The 24097-nt window shown below is 32.9% G+C and overlaps 1 protein-coding gene across 2 annotated transcripts in view; it reads right to left on the bottom strand.

The window, feature by feature from the left end:
* Positions 1 to 23408, bottom strand: part of RhoBTB (Rho-related BTB domain containing) — a 61567-nt gene extending 38159 nt beyond the window's left edge. Inside the window, exon 1 of one of the 2 annotated variants that reach the window (XM_088273270.1) lies at positions 23297 to 23408. In XM_088273270.1, the coding sequence (XP_088129396.1) occupies positions 23297 to 23299 (3 nt within the window). In that variant the 5' untranslated portion in view covers positions 23300 to 23408. Of the gene's footprint in view, positions 1 to 5449; positions 6401 to 23296 lie in introns of those variants that run through there. The other variant, XM_088273268.1, reaches the window with a different exon arrangement.
* Between the last annotated feature and the right edge of the window lie 689 nt (positions 23409 to 24097).

Genomic DNA, 24097 nt, shown 5'->3' with positions numbered 1-24097 from the left:
CGATAGGTACAAGTATAGGGTTGTGTGCATATATGCACACAACCCTATACTTGTATAGGTAGGTACACAAGTACCTACACACTCGGTATGAACGTGTACGAAAATAAATTCCATCTACATGGCAATGCACTTTGTAAATTTTCATCATCAACTTCAATTTGCTCCGCACGGAGAAGCGAAGGTCTGAACAGGAGTTCAATGATATCGTTTAAAGGGTGCACTGCAACAATAATCGTTGTCCGAAATGCGACATTTGGAAAAATAACTGTTTCCACGGGAATTGATATTTACACGGTTGAAATAGCAAACAACCGAATCTTTAGTAAAAACAAACATAATAAAATAAATCCACGAAATGTTAAATGTCTCTCTGTCAGCGAAACATAATTTTATACAGTGAAAATGCTAACCGCAATATAAAATTCAATATGGAAATCAAATACTGTTTTTTATAAACTTTATAAAATAAAATAAACTTTGTTTTTGCCATTTTTTATGTTTTAGAATTAAGTACATAAACCCTGACGATGACAAGGTTGTTGTCGAAACCGGTTGGATAAAGTGTACCAATAAAAGTTGGTTAAAACAAAGTTGCTTTATTTTATAAAGTTTATAAAATGTGCCTCAAAGTATCTGCGAAAAACATTCAAGAACTGCTTTTTTTAACTGATATTTTTTGTTTCAAGATTTTCATCTCAACAAAGATGAAAAAGCATATGTAAATTTGGGTATTTACAGGGCTTACGATCTGTTATAGTCTGGTTTCAGTGATCATTTTATACATTGTAGCATTCATCATTCTACTCACGATTGACAACCACAATTTAGAAGCTAATTCATTTTTTAATGAACATTTTTCTACATGCTAGTTCCTCGACACTATTTATAATTAGCAGAGACCGTCATCAAATGTATCTTAAGATTCTTCTCGAATAATTTTACACAGAAATTATGAACAAATATTTGGACACAATCAAAATATATTATGAATATTATATTATTTATCGTCTTGGCATTAACTGTGCGAAATAAAATGATGATTTAAAAATAAAAATAAAACTATTGTACATATAAGAGCACATTTGAGTTTGTTAATGTAAACAAGTCCCTCTCCAAGCACAAGAGTCTCTTTTTAGAGAGGCTCAGCGGAACTAAAATTATAATATTGTATTAAGTAGAAATGTATAGAAATTATATTAAATTATTTAAATATATTTAAACTCATGTTTTAGCCAAGTTGACATTTTTAATTGCGGAAAATCTGTGTTGAAAAGTCGAATGGTGAGCATATTGTCCTCTCAGGATCTTTAAAAACTATTCTTCTCAGCATTGTATGTATGTCCCTACTAGAATCAACATCACACACACACACACACACACACACACACACATTCATTCATTTGCTAGATCTACACTAAAAAAATTGTAATAATCTTTATGTTTCTGTGGTTAACTATAATTGGCTTTACAACAATTTGAGTGTGTCCAAATACTTGTTCACAAAATCTGGATTATCTCCAATTACAGGAGTTATTTTTTTAATATTTTTTGAAATTTGAGTAGTGTGGTTATCAATAATGGGTAGAATTGGTGAACGTTACACGCGTGTTAAGTGATCACTTAAACCAGCCTATGACGGTCGTGAGCCCCTTAAATGCCCAGACTTCCATATTCTTCATCTTTGATGAGATGTCAAAAAATAATAAATAATTGGCTTGTTTAATGTATATCTTTTAATTGTTTTGTTCTACATATCGCTCACTCCTTTCAAGAACGTCATAAATCAAAAAACTTGATTTTTCAGGAGAACGTTTTTAAAGTTTAAAAATATAATACAATGTATTAAAAATAAATATCAATCCACTTATTGAACTTTTTACTGTGCAACAGATCTTTTTAGGTTAAACCTGAAGGTTTTTTCTCCATTTGAAAAATAACTTGTATATTTGAAAAAATAATTAAACAATACCTTTTCTTCAAAATGCAAAAACAACACTTTCTGCCCTGTAGCGGGTATATATTAAGTTAAAAAATATGCCTCTTTTGCTGGGATATAGTACATTTTCTGGGCATTCCGAAAACATGCACAACTGAAAATTGTCGATTTTTGATTTATGACGTTCTTGAAAGGAGTGAGCGATATGTTGCTGTTGTGAACCCAAATAAAAATTAAAAATATAAAAAAATAAATAACTTTTTTGCAAAAATATTAAAAATCTGCAACCACTGGAAATGGGATTGTTTTTAAGGATTTTTCATTTTGGACCTGTGTCCTTATTGCAAAGGACTCTTCAATAATATTTGTTTTCACAATTCAACACTGACAACTCCGTACAAATACTCGCCCATATCTTCGTAAATTGAGCACGCAGGAATTTACGACTGTATAGTGAAAGTCTTAAATATTTTACTGCAAACCATACCAAGAAAACATCAATTTCAAAATTATGTTTATCAATTGGGGGTTCACGTTTTTCCATTTTTATTTCGAATATTTGTAAGAAAGTTTTCGTCTTATTTAAATTAAGAGCTAGACTCTTGTTTGTGCAGTATATTTCACCAGTATCTATAAAAATAAAAATAAATATTCAATATCACCCTGGACTGGTACCTGAAGCGGAGGGCTGATCACATTTCCTTCATGTGTAAACGATCAAGATAACACTGCGTTTATATGACGCGGTGCCCTATGCACCATTGGGGTGCGGATAAGGGTTTTTATTATATATTATCTATCCAAAGATCTTTCTATGTGTGTTATTTCTATATGTTTGGAAGTGAAGCATATAGAAATAACACACATTCTTTCTATGTGTGTTATTTCTATATGTTAGTTCTATATGTTTGGAAATGAAATTGGTAAAAGAAGGATAAAAGTACACTGAATGCAGTCGAAACGCGATCTCTCAGACGAATATGCGGACAAGATGATGTTCAAATGTTGATATAAGGAATGATTGGAAGGCTGAAATAAGCATTATCGATAAAATTAAGCGAGGTATTTTAATATGGTTTGGGCGTGTGGATCGAATGAGTGAATAAAGGATAGTTTAATAATTTATGAGGCGAATATGATTGGTAATAGAAGCAGAAGAAGACAAATGAAAGCTTGGCATAATCAAGTATTTCAGATACGTGAAAGTGGTCAGGTAAGGAGTCGGAATAATCGGCGGGTATGTATGACATGCATGCTTGTGGAAGAGGCGAAGATTGTTCGGTATATGTATATGTATATATTTATATAATCTGTCTTTACAATCTTCGCCTCTTCCACATTAATGCATCTCCTCATGCATACATACCTGCCGAATATTCCGGCTCCTGACCTAACCAATTTCAAGTATTTTAAATATTTTACATATCGCCCACTCCTTTCTACAAAAACATATATCAAAAAACTAGATTTTTCAGGAGATCGTTTATAAAGTTTAAAAATATAATCAAATGTATTAAAAATAAATATCAAGCCACTTATTGAACTTTTTTCTGTGCAACAGATCTTTTTAGGCAAAACCTGAATGTTATTTCGCCATTTGAAAAATATTTAGTATATTTAAAAAATGATTAAACAATGCCTTTTCTTCAAAATGCAAAGACAACACTTTTTGCCCTGTAGCGGGTAAATATTGAGTTAAAAATATGCTGCTTTTGCTGGGATATAGTACATTTTCTGGGCATTCCGAAAACATGCACTGAAAATTGACGATTTTTGATGTATGACGTTGTTGAAAGGAGTGAGCGATATACCATATAAACACATACATGACAACTTTTTCTCAGACCTTGTCCTGTAATTAGTGGTATCACGTGTTTCCTAACTCGAGTATATATTATTTTTATTCGCTTGTTTAGCGACCTCAGCCTTCTTTTCTTTCGACGCTATCATATACATACAAGATTGATATTATTATTTGCTCTGCCACTTCAAAGCGAACACTCGTATGAGATAAAAACGAGCATTTCGATAACCACACCACTGGAAATAATTATAGGACAATCTCATGTACCCATACGCCAAGATGAAGTAAGAATTAACTTGGGATCCACAGAAGGTTTCTTTGTCCCGTCATAAATTATGTCACACGCACGAATTGAAAAGATGTTTCCTAAACTAAAATTTAATCGCAGAGATTCCTTTGAGAAACGTTGATGTTTTTTTTTACCTTACGAACCTATATTTAATGACAGTAGCATAGGTGGTATGGGTAGACGTTATGGGTTCGATTCCCGCCAATTGCAAAATAAATTAAAGAAAGATTTATTTTCAATTGTTCTGGGTGTTTGTGGTGTATTTTTCACATTTAACTTCCCGATCCTTACTATCCTACATGCAGACAAAACTCTAATAGAGGCTTTGCAGGATATTCCTTTAAAAAAAAAAAAAGATTCGGACCTCACATACTAATAAAAGAGTTTCTGCTCAATAAAAAGCTTCTTTCATGTCATCAATAGATGTCTCTAGTGAAGTTATAGTGATTCACGAACGATGTTTTAAAATTGGTTCATATATTACACAGAACTTCCAAGAATTTGAGTAGTGTGGTTGTCAATAATGGGTAGAATTGGTGAATGTTACACGTGTGTAAAGTCATCACTAAAACCAGCCTATGACGGTCAGCCCCGTAAATGCCCAGACTTCCATATTCTTCTTCGTCTTTGATGAGATGTCAAAAAATAATTTGAAAAATACTCCTATAATTGGAGATAATCCAGATTTGTGAACAAGTATTTGGACACACTCAATTTTTAATTAATGTTTTACTTAGTAAATACCACTATTTCTTAAAATCTACTGTGACACGTGTTTCGATGCATTCCGCATCATTTTCAAAACATTAATTAAAAATGGATAGATTTTACCACAAAGTCACTGCCGAATCAATTAATGAAAAATAAAAGATATTAAGTTCAAGTCAACCAGGTCTTTAATTTCTTCATATCCCTATTTGTTTACGTCATTCCCACTTGGTCCATTTATTGAAATGGCAGTGTCGTCTGCACGATATAATTTTTCGTTGATGTTTTGATTGAAAATATCGTTCACATAAATTATGAAAAGTAGAGGTCCTAAAACTGTCCCTTGAGGTATACCAAATTTGCTTGTTAGTGGTTGGCTATAAGCTTAATTTATTTTTCCAGTTTTTATGAAGAATACTCTGGAATAAGCTTAAGGCCTAGCCATAAATGTCTACCGATTTTAATTTTAATATTAGTTTTCAATGGGAAATATGCATCTATACCTCCGCTGTCTATTTTGAGAGACCTATTTGAGTCACCACAAGGTCGAATTTTAAGAATATCGCTGAATACCACCACCATGCAAAATCTGGATTATAGCATATTTTATTTATACACAGTAACTTATGTTTGAAGTGGGAAAATATTTGAGTCAAACTTACATACATATATATAATAAATTGAATAATAATAAATTGCAAAAGATACTTACATTTTAGGGCGGTTCGTGATGACATTTTGTGTATTTTATCGGAGTATTTTTTTCGAATTCAGCAACACGGCAGAGGGACATAATATCAAAATTACAATTGTGTACATACATACATTGATCATAGTTTACATACAATAAAATATTGGCAGTGATGTGTGATTGGCAGTGCTCTATAGGAGTATACTGTCTTAAGAAAACTTAAATTTTTATTAGAAAGGTGTTATTAGGGTTGTCTAATATTTTATGGTTACTTTGTTTAAGTATAATTTAGCGAATCAAAGGTGATTCAAACAACGTAAGTTTACTATTATAGCGAATCAAAGGTGATTCAAATAACGCAAGTTTACTACTATAGCGAATCAAAGGTGAACATACAGGTACTACATAGAATACATGAAGAAAACTACCATGAAACTTTTTTTACATACATTATATTTTTTAGGAACTAACAACATGCATCACGTGAAATGAAACTGAGTCATACATACTTAATACTTAATGTCAAGATATTGGGGTAGTACTATGAACGCCTTTTGTCCACCTCCGTAGTGTAGTTGTTAGCTAGCTAGGCTACCGTCGGAACTGGAGGTTCCGGGTTCGATTCCCAAGAGAGTCAAAATAAATATGAGTGATTTTTTAGTCTAATATTCAATTAATGTTACCCTGGACTGGTACCTGAAGAGCAAGGATGCTCACCTTTCCTTTGTGTAGTTAACGATCGAGATAACACTGCTTCTATACGATGCAGTCCCCTATGCACCATCGGGGTGCGGACTAAGGATTAAAGAATATAAGGAAATGCATAAATGGTGGGATATATGTATAAAAGATGGAACGTAGAGGAAGACCGAGGAAACTTGGCATGATCAAGTCTTTCAAACAGTCACAGAGGTGCTAAGTGATTAAAATATGGCGTAAAGAAAATTTTGTAGGCACACCGTAATTAAAATATGGGGTAAAGAAAATTTCATGTTGAAAAATTGAACATCCTTTTTATAAGGGGACATTCTGGAAATTCTTTTTTGCCGAGATATTTCGTCAGGAGGGGCTTGATCAAAAAAGTTTGAGAACCTGTGATCTACATCACCGCGTGTGTGCCGCGGCATACTGTGTACCGTGGTGATTCGTTGGTGTGCTGCGGAAAAAGTCTAGTTTTGTGAAAATAACACAATTGTCCCAAATTTTGATTGCCTGTGCTCAGTTAAGTAGGCTCACATTTCGCATTAAACATAATACCGCTCACTCCTTTCAACAACGTCATATATCAAAAATCGTCTATTTTTAGTTCTGCACGTTTTTTGAATGCTCAGAAAATGTTCTTTATCCCAGCAAAAACGGCATATTTTTAACATAATATTTTCCCGCTACAGGGCAAAATGTGTTGTTTTTGCATTTTGAAGAAAGTGTATTGTTTAATTATTTTTTAAATAAACTTAATATTTTTTAAATGGAGAAAAAACCTTCAGATTTTACCTAAAAACATCTGTTGCACACTAAAAAGTTCAATAGCTGGCTTGATATTTATCTTTAATACATTTAATTGAATTCTTAAACTTTAAAAACGATCTCCTGAAAAATCTTTTTTATTTTTTTTATATATAAGTATGTTGTTGTTGAAAGGAGTAAGCGATATATTAAATTTGGTAGCATAATTGGTAAATATGCACTTCTGAAATTTTTTAATTTGGCAGGTGTATCTTGAATAGAAAAAGTTTGCGGAACACTGCTAAACACCAAACTGTTTTCAACAGGGCACCTGTTTTCTATCAAGCAGATTAAAATAATAAGCATGTGTCTTGTTGGCGTCAGGCTGTTCGAACCAGTTCGTTTTTGAATAACAGAATATACATTTTTAAAATGTATTTATCGTACTTCAGTATTTACTTATAAGACGTAACAGATCATGCGACGTTCCTGAAAATTCTCGATAAATCCAGTTGATATATGTACATACATATATTTTCTAGAGAATTCCAATTGGTCTCTGTGTCACATTTATTTTTGCATTAAAAAAAATATGTGACCTAGCAATACGTATTCGCACATTTAAAAAACATATCCATATGCCCAACGCGTTATTCCGCTTTATATATGTACTCGTATGTATAGTACATACATGCATATATCGCTCACTCCATTCAAGAACGTCATAAATCGAAAATCGTCAATTTTCAGTTGTGCCTGTTTTCGGAATGCCCTGAAAGTGTACTTTATCCCAGCAAAAGAGGCATATTTTAAACATAATATTTACCCGCTACAGGGCAGAAAGTGTTGTTTTTGCATTTTGAAGAAACGGTATTGTTTAATTATTTTTTTAAATATACTAAATATGTTTTCAATGGAGAAAAAACCTTCAGGTTCAACCTAAAAAGAGCTGTTGCACAGTAAAAAGTTTAATAAGTTGCTTGACATTTATTTTTAATACATTGTATTATATTTTTAAACTTTAAAAACGTTGTCCTGAAAAATCAAGTTTTTTTTATTTATGACGTTCTTGAAAGGAGTGAGCGATATGTACGAATATTAATTTACGCTGAAGGCCAAAACTGTCTTTGAAAAATAAAATGTTTTTTTTTTATGAAATCGAATGAGTATGAAATCGAGGTATTTTTGCAAATAACAAAAATATTTATATTTAAAAAAAAAACTAAAAAAAATCGTCCGTTTTGTGAAGGCAAGGTGATCAGTTCTTCTCTTCTTCTTTAAAAATACGGATGTTTGGATCGGGGATCGAAACTCGCATACAAATAAAGGGTCTCTGCCAAATAAAAGCTTTCTCAAACAAACATATATGGCTGTTGTGAACTCTGTCATGCGATTGATGTACTATGTCATGAGATTGATCAATACATCTCTTCCGAAAATTTGAGCAGTGTGGTTGTCAATCATGGGTAGAATGGTGAATGTTTTTTTTTTTTTTTTGTTTATTTTTGGCAAAGCACCCAATTTTGGGTGATACCTGCCATACTAGTGATTTTATATACTTAAATAATATATTTTTTTTATTGATTTTTTTTGGGGTCACACGCTTTTGCTATACTTTTTTAAATGTTTAATAATCGCACCGTTAACATTTTTCGAGTTCATTGACAATAGGTGTTGGACATTCAGCGGGAAGGACAAACCCTCAGACCGAATGTCCTGAATGAACTCGAGGTTAGGGAGTAAGGGGCAGTTGAAAAATACGTGGTCAGCAGTCTCATCCTCCTGTCCACACGCGCACAACGAACAAGTTAGAATATTAATCCTTTTGAGGTGGGATGCAAGTACTGTGTGTCCGATCCTCAGCCTACACAGAAGGGACACATTCAGCTTGGGAATCCTAACTTTGCGGAACCAAGGGGATTTGGGTATCACGGGTTGGATTGACTTGTAATAGGATCCAGTGGATGTTATGGAGAACATTTCATTCCATTCCTCGCTTGCACCAGCTTTGAGCCCACTAAGGTAGTCAGGAATGGGAAGGGTGAATAGACTGGGAACCACGCCACAGTCCCGGGCTTCCTTGGCCATGGAGTCCACCCTCTCATTACCTGTAATTCCTATATGAGATGGAATCCAAACTATCGAGACAATTTTATTTTCAACATTAACCATATATAACATTCTTTTTATATCACAAAGAATATGATTATTTTTAAGGACAGAGTGATTATTATTTGAAGATAAAAGGTTCACAACGCTGAGAGAATCAGTAAAAATTACTGTCGGTGACAAGGATTGTTTAATAATTATTCTCAGAGCCTCTCTAAGGGCCACACATTCCGCTGTAAATATGGATGCTTCACGAGGTAATTGGAATTGCTCTTCTATATTAAGGGAAGGAATATATAATGCAGCACCACACGCTCCTACGGCACTTTTTGAGCCATCAGTATATACTGCAACGTGGTTAGGCCAAAGTTCTTCCAACTTTTGTATGAATAATCGTTTAACATAAGAGGCATTAAGAACCAACGAGGTCTTATCTATTCCAATAGAAAGAAATACATCAGGTTTATAAATAGCAGCTTCTTATGAAATGTTATATAACGGAAGAGTGGCTTCAAGAGGACATGACATGGTGTTTACAATGTGATGCCAGGATCTACAGAGAATAGGAGGACTGTCAGTATTTTTGTTTGAGGTTGATTGAAAAAAAGCATGAAGAAGTTGAAGCCTCGGAAAAATTGGATGATTACTATCGTTAGTCCTATTGAGGATGAATTTGTTGGATAATAGTTTTTTCCTCAAAGAGTACGGCATATCAACACACTCCGCTTGTAAGGCAATCACAGGAGATGATTTCATTGCTCCCAAAATTAATCTGAGGCATTTATATTGTATCCTATCTAATTTAGATTGCAGATACTTTGGAAGAGGGTCCATTATAAAGCACGCATAATCAATATGACTTCGGACAAGAGCGCAGTAAAGCATGTTCATTGTAGTCGGGTGGGCACCCCACCACACTCTTGAAACTGCCCGTAGGATGTTAATATTCTTTTCACACTTAGCCACAATGTTTTCAATGTGTTTGTTCCATGACAGCTTATTATTCAATGTGACGCCCAAAAATTTTACATTGTCCTTCACAGGAATCCGAATTTTCCTCAATTTTATATTTAACTCGGGGATGTTACGCTTTCTAGAAAATACTACTATTTGGCTTTTGGACGGAGCCAATTCCAAATTACTTTCCTCGAACCATGCCCCGACGGGTTCCAGTGCCCTATTCAATACACTCGAAGCGCGAGGTGTGGATTTGTCTGATGTATACAGCACGAAGTCATCCGCATACTGCAAAATGGAGATTTCAGGGGGAATATGTGTTTGAAGATCCTGAGTGTAGATGTTAAATAACAGTGGACTCAATACCGATCCCTGTGGCAGACCTTTGTACACCGTTCTAATCACGGATCCTTTTGGAGTATCTATGGCAATATCTCTGTTGCACATCATATTAAATATCAGGCAGCCAACACCACTGGAGATCCCGAGGGCATTCATTCTTTCCAGCAGTAATGGGAGAAGGACATTATCATAAGCACTACTTGCGTCCAAGAAGCAGGCGATTAAGTCGGTTTTACAGGACCGTGAAACATGGATATCAGTAACTAGTACACTTAGGTTGTCGATGCAGGATTTATTTTTTCGAAAACCAAATTGCCAGTGCGGTAGGAGGTTATTTCTCTCTACAAACCACTCGAGCCTAGTCTTTACCATGCGTTCCAGAATTTTGAGAAAACAACATGAGAGGGCAATTGGCCTGTATGAAGTTCCAAGGGATATATCCTTACCAGGTTTGGGGATCGGGACTATGATTTGTCTTTTCCAGGAGTCTGGGATTGTGCAAGATTTTAAAATGAGATTATACATTTTTAGGATTAGGATCATAAATGGTTTAGGAAAGTGTTTGAAAAAGGAATAGGGAATCATGTCATGGCCCGGAGAAGAATCTCCAGAAGATTGGATTGCCATCGATAATTCATCGAGTGAAAACGGAGATGTTAGGTAGTCAGCGCCTGGAAGGATTGGGGGTTCTCTAGGGAGTTCGGAAATACTGGGAACGTAAGATGGAGCAAGTTTCCCAACAAAATCCTCTATCCAGGATGTACATTTGGAAGTGTTCACCTTCGGAGAGTATGATCCTCTGAATCTTCTTATTGAATCCCAGACATCCCCGAGCGGGGTTTCGGGAGACAAAGAGTTACAGAGATTTTGCCAACCCTGTCTTTTTTTTTTTCTAAGAAATTTTTTAGTTAGGGCCTGTACGTGTCTAACCTCCAAAAAGTTGTCAGAAGTTATATTTCTTTTATACTTTCTTATACTGGATGCTCTATTTTTAACCATTTCCGTGCATTCCTTATCCCACCAAGGAGGGGAGTACTTGTGCAAAACCTTTTTAGATATGGGGATAGCAACGTTGGCCACCTCGATTATCAACTCGTGGATTTTGTTAGCTATTGTGTTGGGGTTGTTATTGTCACCATCGATCGACAGGGACTTGGACTTAGCATTCAATGAATCTTCAAAGATTTTCCAGTCAGCCCTACCGATCAAATAGTTAGATCTCTTGGGTTTATGATGACTGTGATTTGAGGAATTAATCATTTTGATGATGATAGGGAAATGATCACTGGAGAAAGGGTCACTCAATAGATTCCAAGAGGACAAGCTTGCCAGGTTGCAGGAACAGATTGAGATGTCCAAGGCGTTTTGGCTATGATTAGCCGGAGCAATACGCGTTGGATCACCATTGTTCAATATACATAAGTTTGATTCCTCCATGAAATCAACGATGGCCCTTCCTGCAGTGTCGGACGACGTACAGCCCCAGGACGTAGAATGAGCATTAAGGTCTCCCAAAATGTAGAAATTTGGGGAGAGACAACTCACGATAGATCTCCAGTATGATTGCTTAAATACGTTTCTGGGAGCTGAGTAAACGGAAACAATTGATAAATCTAGAATTTTTATGGCTAATATTTGCATTCTGGGATGTGATGGAAGTGGAATCAAATCGAAAATTAAATTATTTTTTATTAAGATAGCTACACCGCCCCTTCCGTCAAGGCGGTCGTCTCTGACACAAGAATAGCCAGGGAATGAGATAACTGAACCCGGAGAGAACCAGGTTTCAGATAGGGTCGCAATATCAATTTTGTGAGAGCGGATTAAAAGATTGATGTCATCTCTGTTGGATACTGCGCTACGACAGTTCCATTGGAGAATCGAAAGAGAATTAATTGAAGTGATTTGGGCCATTTTGTATGAAAGCTTGAAGGACAGGAATAATAATAGCAACGTTGGACGGTAAGGATTTTTGGGAGAGTAAGAGATCAAGTAATATGGTTAGAATGGATTTAGAGAAAGATTCATTAGAGAAGGCGAGACTCTGTGATAAACTTTCAGCAGAGTTTGAGTTGATGGCTGGAGAAGAGCTTTGATTGATAGCACATCCATCGGGTGATTGGTAATTTACCGAGCCATTGGGATGGATGAGAAGGGAGTTATGGTTGGATCGGTCGTAGCCGGGAATAAGAGGAGCTCTGGGAGTTTTGTATGTAAATTTGGCACGATTTTTTTGGGGAGCGGTAATTGTGGCGGGTAATGAATTGAGTGTAGCTTCACCATCTAAAGAGGATTTTGAAATGTTTTGAGAAGGATGTTTATTTGAGGATTTTAAGCTATCCGCATAGGATTTCCCCTTACTAAACGTCTGTTTAGAAGCTTCAAAATAGGAAATATTTAATTCTGACATATTTTTCTTAATCAAATTTTGGCGTATAAACTCTGGGCAATTACGATTGGTAGAAAAATGGTTGCCAGAACAGTGTATACAGCTGGCGTTTTCTAAGGAAGCGGAACATGACTCTCCTAGGTGGTTGGATCCACATTTGTAGCACCGAGGCTGGGAACGGCATACTGGTTTCGAATGACCAAATCTACAGCATTGAAAACATTGCATTGTGGGAAACATATAAAATTCCACCTCTACAGCGGAGTAAAAAAAGAAAATTTTTTTAGGGAGAATTTGTCCTTGAAACGTAAGCACGACTGTTTGGGTCGGTACCCATGTATGATTAGAAGAGTCTGGAGATGTTACTTTCCGAGAGAGACGGCGAGATTTGATAATTCTACCGCAATTATCTGGGAGGGTCACATTCTCCAGAATGTCCTCATGGGACCATTCTGTCGGAATGCCCCTAACCAAACCCATGCGTGACACCATATGATATGGGATGTATGCCTTGTAATTATTTTGATTGAGAATACCTTGTTTCTCTGCAAAACTATTTGCAGCCTCGAATGAATTAAGTTCTATGGCAATCCTATTGCGGCCAATAGCCCGTATACCACCTCGAGGTATGATTTCCTGTATTTTATTATTAAAAAGGAGTTTTCCTACCTCTAAGCTATTGATGGAGGAATTTTCTGCAATTTTTTGAATATAAACAATAAAAGGACCGACATCCTTTTCTGTATACAAATTTTTCATTGTTTCATCTCTCGAATGAGTGTTCATACTTACCTGCTTTGACGGTGGAGGACCTTCTTCAAAAGAATCTGCCTTAAGGATTCGCTTATACCTCACCGTTGGGTGAATAATGGGCGAACCCACATTGGAGTAATCTTCAAATCTAGGATCTGGGGGATCTGGAGGTTTTTCACCTGCCTCCATATTTAATAAGTTTGAAAGTAAAAGACTTTAAATATAAAGAACAAAAAAAATATATAAAAAAATAATAAAAAAAAAAAAAAAAAATATTATTGTTGCAAAAAAAAGATTTATAACTTGAAATGTTTAAAAGGACTCTAGTTTTATAAATAAAGGGCACAGAAAACGATAGTTTTAATGCAAAACTATATAATTAATAAACTACGATAACATTTGGTTCACAAAACTTCGATTATATTATTTTTAAACACAAAAAACTAGGAGCACTATAACTAAGCAGTTGTATGTTTGACAGTTCGTCGTGTTCTCAATGGTGAATGTTGCACGTGTGTAAAGTGATCACTCAACCAGCTATGCCCAGACTTCTTCATCTTACATATCGCTCACTCCTATCAAGACGTCATAAAAAAAAAAAAAAAAAAAAAAAAAAAAACTTGATTTTTCAGGAGAACGTTTTTAAAGTTTAAAAATATAATACAATGAATTAAAAATAAATTACTAGCCACTTATTGAACTTTTTGCTGTGTAACATATCTTTTTAGGTAAAACCTGAAGGTTGTTTCTCCATTTGAAAAATATTTAGTATATTTAAAATCATAATTAAACAATACCTTTTCTTCAAAATGCAAAAACAACATTTTCTGATCTGTAGCGGGTAAATATTAAGTTAAAAATATTAGTCTTTTGCTTGGAAATAATACATTTTCTGGGCATTCCGAAAACATGCACATCTGAAAATTGACGATTTTTGATTCATGACTTTCTTGAAAGGAGTGAGCGATATGATGAGATATCAAAATGTAATTCTTTTAAACTGTATCAAGTATCAATTAAACTGCATTGCCCAGCTATATTTTCAGAGTTCATTGCACTTGTATTTTTTTTTTTCTTATCTGACACAATTTGTAATAACAGACGGCCGCGCGCGTGACAACTGCTTAAGTGCACACAAAAATGTCATATGTCCATTTCAATGTCATTGGAAAAATACCTAGACGAGGAATTTGAAAAATGCGTCATACCCAACCGCGATAATACCTGACCTCTTATTAAAAAAAATAGTCTATAAATTTACGTGGACTGTTTCGTCCACGTGGCCATATCACTCACTCTTTTCAACAACGTCAAATATCAAAAATCGTCAATTTTCAGTTGTGCGTGTTTTCGGTATGCCCAGAAAATGTACTATATCCCAGCAAAAGCGGCATATTTTTAACTTAATATTTACCCGCTACAAGGCAGAAAGTGTTGTTTTTGCATTTTGAAGAAAAGGAATTTTTTCATTATTTTTTAAATATACTAAATATTTTTCATTCAGAAAAAATCATTCAGGTTTTACCTAAAAATATCGGTTGCACAGTAAAAACTTCAATAAGTGGTTTGATATTTATTTTAAATTCATTTTTTTTTTTTTTTATATATTTTTAAATGACGTTGCTGAAATTAATGATTTCAAATAAATCATCAGATCTGTGGCACAAAATTAAATTCTCCCACTTTTTTTTTTTTTGACACACTGTATGTTAAAAAACGTGTATTTTTTTTCTTTAAAACATTCAAGGAACTCACAGTAACTTATTTGTTCAACTTGATTAAACTTGTACGAATTTGGGTACGTAACCCAAGTGCCTTAGCTATTTCAGCTAATCTCATTTTCATACCCACTGTTCCTCCTTCATTTCCTTTTCCGTATACCAGTGATATCTATCCTTCACTCTGAGACCCTTCACTAGTGTCACCTGTATTCCATTTTCACCCTTACATTCAACGACCTAGATCACCTTGATTACATTTTTTAAACGATCAAGTTAATTACCAACGCCGCGTCGATCTAATGCAGTGCCTTATGCACCACGTAAAATTAAAATCATACATTAAAATTAATAAAAAAAAAAAAAAAAAAAAAAAATATAACAAAAGACAATTGTAGCTTAAAACCAAATGCAGATAGGTGAATATACTGTATAATATATTTACGTTTTGTTCTCGTGAAATCGTTTATTTATGGAAAATACTTCACCGATAAATTTCCAATAAGGAAATGTCAGGCTTATCGAATTAAGGTGATTGTAATAAGGAAAAGCCTTGATTCACTTGACAAATGTCGAAAGGAGAGATAAACGTTATTTTAAAAATTAATTTATGAATGCAAATAATTGTATTGAGCTTCAATGGCCAATAGTCGTTAAAAACAAGTCAAGTTTCCATGAAAACCCTCTCTTTAAAACCTTGCAAATTAATTTAGAGGTACTACTTCTACAACTATTACTATCGCTACGCCATTTCCCTGTAGAGGTAGGCAGAGACTATGGAAGGCCACACTCTTCTGTCCTGACATACACTCCAAGCTTCCTTCACGTCCATACATCTAGTCATAAGAGCCCTCCGATTACGTAGTCTTACGACACCACTAGATTTAAAAGATTTATAATTTAGAAATACCTACATAAAGATATTTATTTATTGATTTGGCGTTTAATTAATAGAATAAAAAAAAATAAGAGTATAACCCTCATCCGCACCCCAATGGTGCATAGGGCACTGCGTCATATAAACGCAGTGTTATCTTGATCTTTTACACATGAAGGAAAGGTGATCAGCCCTCCGCTTCAGGTACCAGTCCAGGTTAATATTGAATAAACATGACAGTGAAAAAATCACTTATATTTATTTTACCCCCCTTGGGAATCGAACCCGGGACCTCCAGAACGGTAGCCTCCATAGTGTAATGGTCAGCACGCTCGGCTTAATTTATAGAACTCCATTTTAATTTATGTTTGAATTTTTACAACATTTTGAGTGTGTCCAAATACTTGTTTAAAAATCTGGATTTTCCCCAATTATAGGAGTTATTTTTATAGCTTCATACACATCGTGATATTTATCCATTATAGCGCGAGTACGTCAGTGCCTACCTGCCTACCTACATTTAATATAACATGCATTCAATAACTTAAATATTAAACATTTTCAAACTCAAACAATGACTTTGGAAAACATGCCAATGTTTTGTGTTCTATACGTTATACACACGCTCGCTTCCCTTGTTAAAACAAATATAATTCAATAATATTATTACGAATTCTTATATTACATTAAGTAAATATCTCTGTCCGCCTCCATAGTGTCATACTTCATCTGTCAGCACGCTCGACTATCATTCTGGAGGTCCCGGGTTCGATTCCCAGGGGGGGGTCAAAAAAATATAAGTGATTTTTACTCTAATATTTATTCAATATCACCCTGGACTGGTACCTGAAGTGGATGGCTGATCCCCTTTCCATCATGTGTTAACGATCAAGATAACACTGCGTTTATATGCAGTGCCTTATGCACCATTGGGGTGCGGATAAGAGTTTGATGATATATAAAGTATGTTTAGTGCATAATATAAAATATGTAATTGCGGAACTTCAAAATTGAAGAAATACGGAATTATATATTTTTGACATTATGTATGTACTCGTGACACAGTTCATGTGAGCTCATAGCAGCCATCTATTTTTTAATAATGAAAGCTCTTATTAAGTTTATCGAGTTTGATCACGATTCGAGTTTGAGTGTGTCCAAATACTTGTTCACAAATCTGGATCATCTACAATCATAGGAGTTATTTTTCATATTATTTTTTGACATCTCAACACAGATGAAGAAGAATATGGAAGTCTGGGCATTTACAAATAAAAGTGTTTCTGAACAATGAAAAGCTTCTATCTTCTCACCAACAGATATCGCTTTTAAAATTCGAGTGACTCAAGCGTTATGTTTCGGAATTGAACCATATATATATATATATATATATATATATATATATATATATATATATATATATATATATATATATATATATATATATATATATATATATATATATATATATATATATATATATATATATATATATATATATATATATATATATATATATATATATATATATATATATATATATATATATATATATATATATATATATATATATATATATATATATATATATATATATATATATATATATATATATATATATATATATATATATATATATATATATATATATATATATATATATATATATATATATATATATATATATATATATATATATATATATATATATATATATATATATATATATATATATATATATATATATATATATATATATATATATATATATATATATATATATATATATATATATATATATTTACATTGTCTTATATTGTCTTGTCGATGGAGTTCTTTATTAATACATTTTTCATTGTTTTTAACCATTTAACTATTGTTCACCCATTCTTTTATTTTGCCTTTGTTCCATATTTTATTTTGACCTCTAACATCTGTTTCAGCATGGTCCATTTAATTGTATGAGGTTGTATTCTCATAGGAACGCGTGATATTTGATTAAACTGCATGAAAACCAGTAATTCCTGATATGAGGTATGCAAGTTGCATAAACTATTTACATTTTAAAATGTCACGCGATGCCTAAAATAGAATTTAATGATGACCATTTTAAACGGTCCGCGTTGGTCACTTTGCAAAATAACATGGGTCCAATTTTAATTTATAACGGAAAAACACTTACATATTATTTACACGTATAAATAACATAAAAAGTTTCAAGTTTTTTACTGACATTTCTTGGTGGATATGCATTTTATATGTCACTCACTCCTTTCAAGAACGTCATAAATCAAAAAACCTTGATTTTTCAGGAGAACGTTTTTAATGTTTACAAATATAATACAATGTATTAAAAATAAATATCAAGCTACTTACTGAACTTTTTACTGTGCAACAGATCTTTTAAAGTAAACCTGAAGGTTTTTTCTCCATTTGAAAAATATTTAGTTTATTTAAAAAAAAATTAAACAATACATTTTCTTCAAAATGCAAAAACAACACTTTTTGCCCTGTAGCGGGTAAATTTTAAGTTAAAAATATCCCTTTTTGCTAGAATATAGTACATTTTTTGGGCATTCCGAAAACATGCACAACTGAAAATTGACGATTTTTGATTTATGACGTTCTTGAAAGGAGTGAGCGATATGTATAAAATAACAACTATTAAGTTTTTCTACACATATTGTATTTGACCAGTGATCGGGTTTCTTCGTTACCGATATCATCAGACTGGAGGGAGGCTAGACAAAATTATGTTATATACACAACAAGACAGGGGTTAAACCGTTTTATATGAAATTTTCTGAAAAAATGAATTTAAATTCAGTGAATTTCGTCCGCCTCCGTAGTGTAATGGTTAGCATGTTTAGCTACCGTACTCGAAATCCCAGGTTCGATTCCCAAGGGGTGGGGTCAAAAACATAATATTTACTTAATATTACCCTGGACTGGTACCTGAAGAAGAGGGTTAATCACCTTCCTCTCATGTGTTAACGATAAAAAAAAACACTGCGTTTATATGATGCAGTGCCCTATGCACCATTAGGTGTGGATGAGGGTTCAAGAAGAAGATGAATAATTTAAGTAGTACATTATAATAATAATACCATATAAGTTATGATAAGGGTTTTATGTATGATTTTATATAATTTAATTGTACAAATGAATTTTAATATGGAAATTTAAATAATATATGGGTGAGTCTGGAACCAAACTCACCAATATAATGTACCACACTACTTAAATTCACTCAATTTTAATTAATTTTGTGAGAAAAAATAAAATAAATCATTGTTTTCAACCCCTGCCTTGTGCAATGATTAAAGAAAACACTGGTTTTTATACCACTTGAGTTTTATTAAAGACTACTAGTTTCGGAAGCTAACCTTCCATCGCCAGGTCTGAATAATAACTGAAGGAAGTTTAGCTACCGAAACTAGTAGACTTTAATAAAACTCAAGTGGTATAAAACAAGTGATTTCTTTAATCATTGTAACATGTCTTACCACAAAGTTAATGCCGAAACAATGAATAAAATCCCTGTCTTGTGTATATAACATAGAATTTTGTCCAACCTCACACCTGTCTGAAAATATCAGTAACGACGAAACCCGGTCACTGGTCAAATAAAATAAATGTGAAGAAACTATATAGTTCTTATTTTATTAGATAAAATGCAGTTCCGCCAAAGAAATGTCAGTGCAAAACATAAATGAAATAAATAAAAAAATTGATATATTATTTCGAGAAATAAAAATACTTTGTGTTCTGCTCCACTCACATTTTTATTAACCAACTAGTTTCGGCAACAACCTGTTGCCCTCTTCAGGGTTTATTTATAAATAAACCCTGAAGAGGGCAACAGGTTGTTGCCGAAACTAGTTGGTTAATAAAAATGTGAGTGGATCAGAACACAAAGTATTTTTATTTCTCGAAATAATATATCAATATGATCCACAAAGTTAATGCTTTCAATATTCAAATCAAAAAAAATTGATCCCTAGAAACAATGATTTCCACAAACATCGAACTGCATTTGACTTTCTTAAACATTGACTTTTCGGACATGCATCCGTATGCCTCTACGTACATATAGGATATGTTATCATACTAGGTACTACAATACATGAAGCAAACGACCGTGAAACTTGTTTTTTTTTTACAAACATATAATATTTTTTTGCGAACTTACAACACACAACACACATCACGTGAAACGAGTCTGAGTCATACGTACTTAATGCTTAATGCCAAGATATTGGGGTCGTACTATGAATGAAAACATAAGATAAATTCACTAAAAAAAATGTGAATAATTTAATCGAATAGAGAAAACGAGTATATTACATTTACAACATTTTGAGTGTGTCCAAATACTTGTTCACAATTCTGGATTATCTTCAATTAGGAGTAATTTTTTGACATCTCAACATAGATTCTTGGAACTTCTAGCTAGATATATTGATTAAACTCGATTCACGGATCTTCAACTTGATAGACTTCGCGAGAGATATCTGTGGTGGGATGAGACAAGCTTTTTATTAAGCAGAAACTCTTTCATTTGTATGTGAGGTCTGAATCTTGAATTATATTCACATACCTGAGAAAAGCTAGAAAACACCATGTTTATTATTGAATTAAGCATATAATTTGACCAGTTAATTTATTTAGAATATTTTGAGTGTGTTCAATTACTTGTTCACAAAATTTGAATTATCTCCAATTACAGGAGTTATTTTCATATTATTTTTGACATCTCATCAAAGATGAAGAAGAATATGGATATCCTGATAGTTGTTTTGAATCTTTTGAAAGATATGCCAATGTATTAACGATGCACAGTCACAGTAGATTTTACAACATTTTGAGTGTGTCCAAATACTTGTTCACAAATCTGGATTATCTCCAATTAAAGGAAATAGTTTTTTTAATAAATCATTTAATAAAGCTTCTTTTCATCTCACCAATGCATTTAATAGCTTCATTTCATCTCACCAATAGATGTCTCTAGTAAATTTCTAGTGATTCAAGAAAACGTTTCGAAATTAGTTCATATATATAGAACTTCCAAGTATTTGAGTAGTGTGATTGTCAATAATGGGTAAAATTGAAGAATGTTAGACGTGTGTAATGTAATCACTTAAATCAGCCTTCATAGGCTGGTTAAAGTGATCACTTTTCACACGTAGACACGGTCGTCAGCCCCGTAAATGCCCAGACTTCCATATTCTTCTTCATCTTTGATGACATGTCGAAGAATAATATTTTAATTTTTGGTTCATATATATAGAACTATAATATAATATGAAAACTAACTCCCATAATTGGAGATAATCCAGATTTGTGAACAAGTAAGTATTCGGACACACTCAAAATGTTGTCAATTATTTTCAGTAATCGCAAAAACCAAATTCCGTTTCTTAAGCGACTGTTAAATAAAGTTTTTTTTTACGATTTTTCTACATATTGTCAAAAACATAACGCAACGGGTTGCGTTTACCATAATATATTGACTCTTGGCATACGGAACGAAGACAATCAATTACAGAAATTATTGGTATGAGCATCAGACTGACCCCATTTTTTTATATAAACTTTTCGTTAAAAGGTCAAACAAAGCGCAATTTGTAAAAACAGCTTTAGGTCGAATGACTGGTAATTGGAAAGTAAAAATTTTAACCTCCCTTTTAAAAAATAATTGCAATTAGGATTCTTTAACATACTTAATAAACGCACGTGCTACTGTGAGTAATCGACGTTTATTTTTCCAAGCCTTATTCTGACCATATTTTATTTATTTTATTTTACGGGAACTGTACAGATTTTATTTCATTAAAAAAGTTTGTAATAAAAAATAGTTACATTTATAAAAATAAACATTACATTACATTAACAAAAATAGTAATATTAATAAAAATATAGCCAAATAAACAATTCCATATTGTGCATATAATAATACTCTGCATCAGAATAACATATTTTTTAAACGTTTTGAGTGTGTCCAAATACTTGTTCACAAAGGCAAACTTAAAATGTTGCAAATAAAAATAACTGGTCAAATTATATGCTACATTAAAAAATGTTTTTTCATGCGTTTCTCAGTAGGTGAATATAAATCCGATGTACGGATCTTGCATACAAATAAAAAGGTCTCTGCCAAATATATTTCCATAATTCAACATCTTTAGTGAGAAATCAAAATATAATATGCATTAAATAATATTAAAAAAATATTTTCACATGTTTTTTTTAAATTATAGTACAATTTTTTTAATTAGTGTTGTACATCTCCGTACTATCCATAAGATATCGGACTTATTTTCCTGGTGTGGCAACATAAAAATACTAGTTTTCCACTTATATTTTTGAATGGATATACATAAATAAATATCCTGATTTGAGTAATGTAAAAATAAGTATAATTTTTTTGCAACAAAGCTAATGTTTTTTAAGTAATTTAAATGATGTTCTTACTTAAAAATGTGGTAAAATATAAATAAAAATCCTGATTTTAATATTGCAAAAATAAGTCTAAAATGTGTGTGTGCGTTAAAGTTTTTTGAGTACTTTGAAGGATGTTGATACTTTAAAACGTGGTTTTAAAAATATAAATAAAAAAAAATGTTTTGAATAGTGCAAAAAAGAGCCTAAAATGTGCAATAGAATCCAAGTTTTTTAAAAATAATTTAAGGATGTTGATACATTGAAATGTGGTAAAATATGAACAAAAATGCCATTTTTAATCATGTAAAAATAATTGCAAATTTGTTTGCAATCAAGTAAAAGATTTTCGTAAAGAGAATAATTTTCAGAATGCTGGTACATTAAAATGAGAGGAAAATATAAATAAAAACCTGATTTAAATAATGCAAAAATAAGTCTAAAATGTGTGCAATAAATTGAAAGTTTTTTGAGTAATGTAAAGGATGTTGAAACATTAAAATATAATAAAATAAAAATAATGTAAATATAAATCTAAAATTTCAGCAACAAGTTTAAGTTTTTCAAGTTATTTTAAGGTTGTTTATACTTTAAAATGCGGTAAAAAATAAGTAAAAATCCCATTTTAAATACTGTAAAAATAAGTGTAAAATATTTGCAATCACGTCGAGGTATTATGAAATATCATCGCAAAGAACTGCCAATCACATCACCGCCGCCGCACAAGCCCTAAGGGCCGACGAGTGCGGCGGACTGAACAAACGAGCGGCTGCGAGCCTTCACAACGCGCACGGCCCTAGAAGCAAACACGGGTAATTGGCTAGCTCTAGTATTGCCATTATGGTCCAGGTCGGGGCTCGTTGCACCACACTGACGAGCACTAAGAACGAGTCGCGCACATTTTCCGCATTCGGACAAGACGGGACCGGCCTAATACCCGCGTAATAAGCAACTAACCGACGGCATTTAAAGTTGTTCTTATACGGCGTGAATATTATTATAATAGGCTGATCAGGAAGAAATGCTTCATAATGGTTTTTTAATAATTTTTTTTTTTTTTTTTTTTTTAAATTTTACTTTTAGTATTAACGATTCATTTTATAATTTTGTTTTTTTTTGTTACGTATTTTTCCCACGGTTCTTTACATATTATTTAACACTTTCTAAGCCTTCTCATTTATGAACCATACGAGTATATTGCAGATTAAAAATCAGCATTGTCATAATTATGATTTTTTAAAAAATATTATTAATTCAACGTTGTGTCAGTTTTTTTACTGGAAAACTAGCGTCGCTTTTCAAATAGGAGTGCACATCGCCAATATGTAAATAATCAAATTACTAATATTTGTAATTTTCTTCAATGCAGTATTTATGTTGAAATTTTATTAGTTTAATTACCGCCTCCGTAGTGTAATGGTCAGCACGCTTGGCTACTGCACTGGAGGTCATGAGTTCGATTCCCAAGGGGGGGGGGGTAAAGTGATTTTTGAACTCTAATATTTATTCAATAGTACCCTGGACTTGTACCTAAAGCGGAGGGCTGATCACCTTTCCTTCATGTGTTAACGATCAAGATAACACTGAGCTTATATGATGCAGTACCCTATGCATCATTGGGTGAGGGTTTAAAGGAA

This window comes from Brachycentrus maculatus, unplaced genomic scaffold (assembly GCF_059751285.1).
Source record: "Brachycentrus maculatus isolate JH-2025_06_01 unplaced genomic scaffold, ASM5975128v1 h1tg000564l, whole genome shotgun sequence".
In the NCBI taxonomy this organism is placed as follows: Eukaryota; Metazoa; Arthropoda; class Insecta; order Trichoptera; family Brachycentridae; genus Brachycentrus; species Brachycentrus maculatus.
This window is presented reverse-complemented; position numbering and strand designations above follow the sequence as displayed.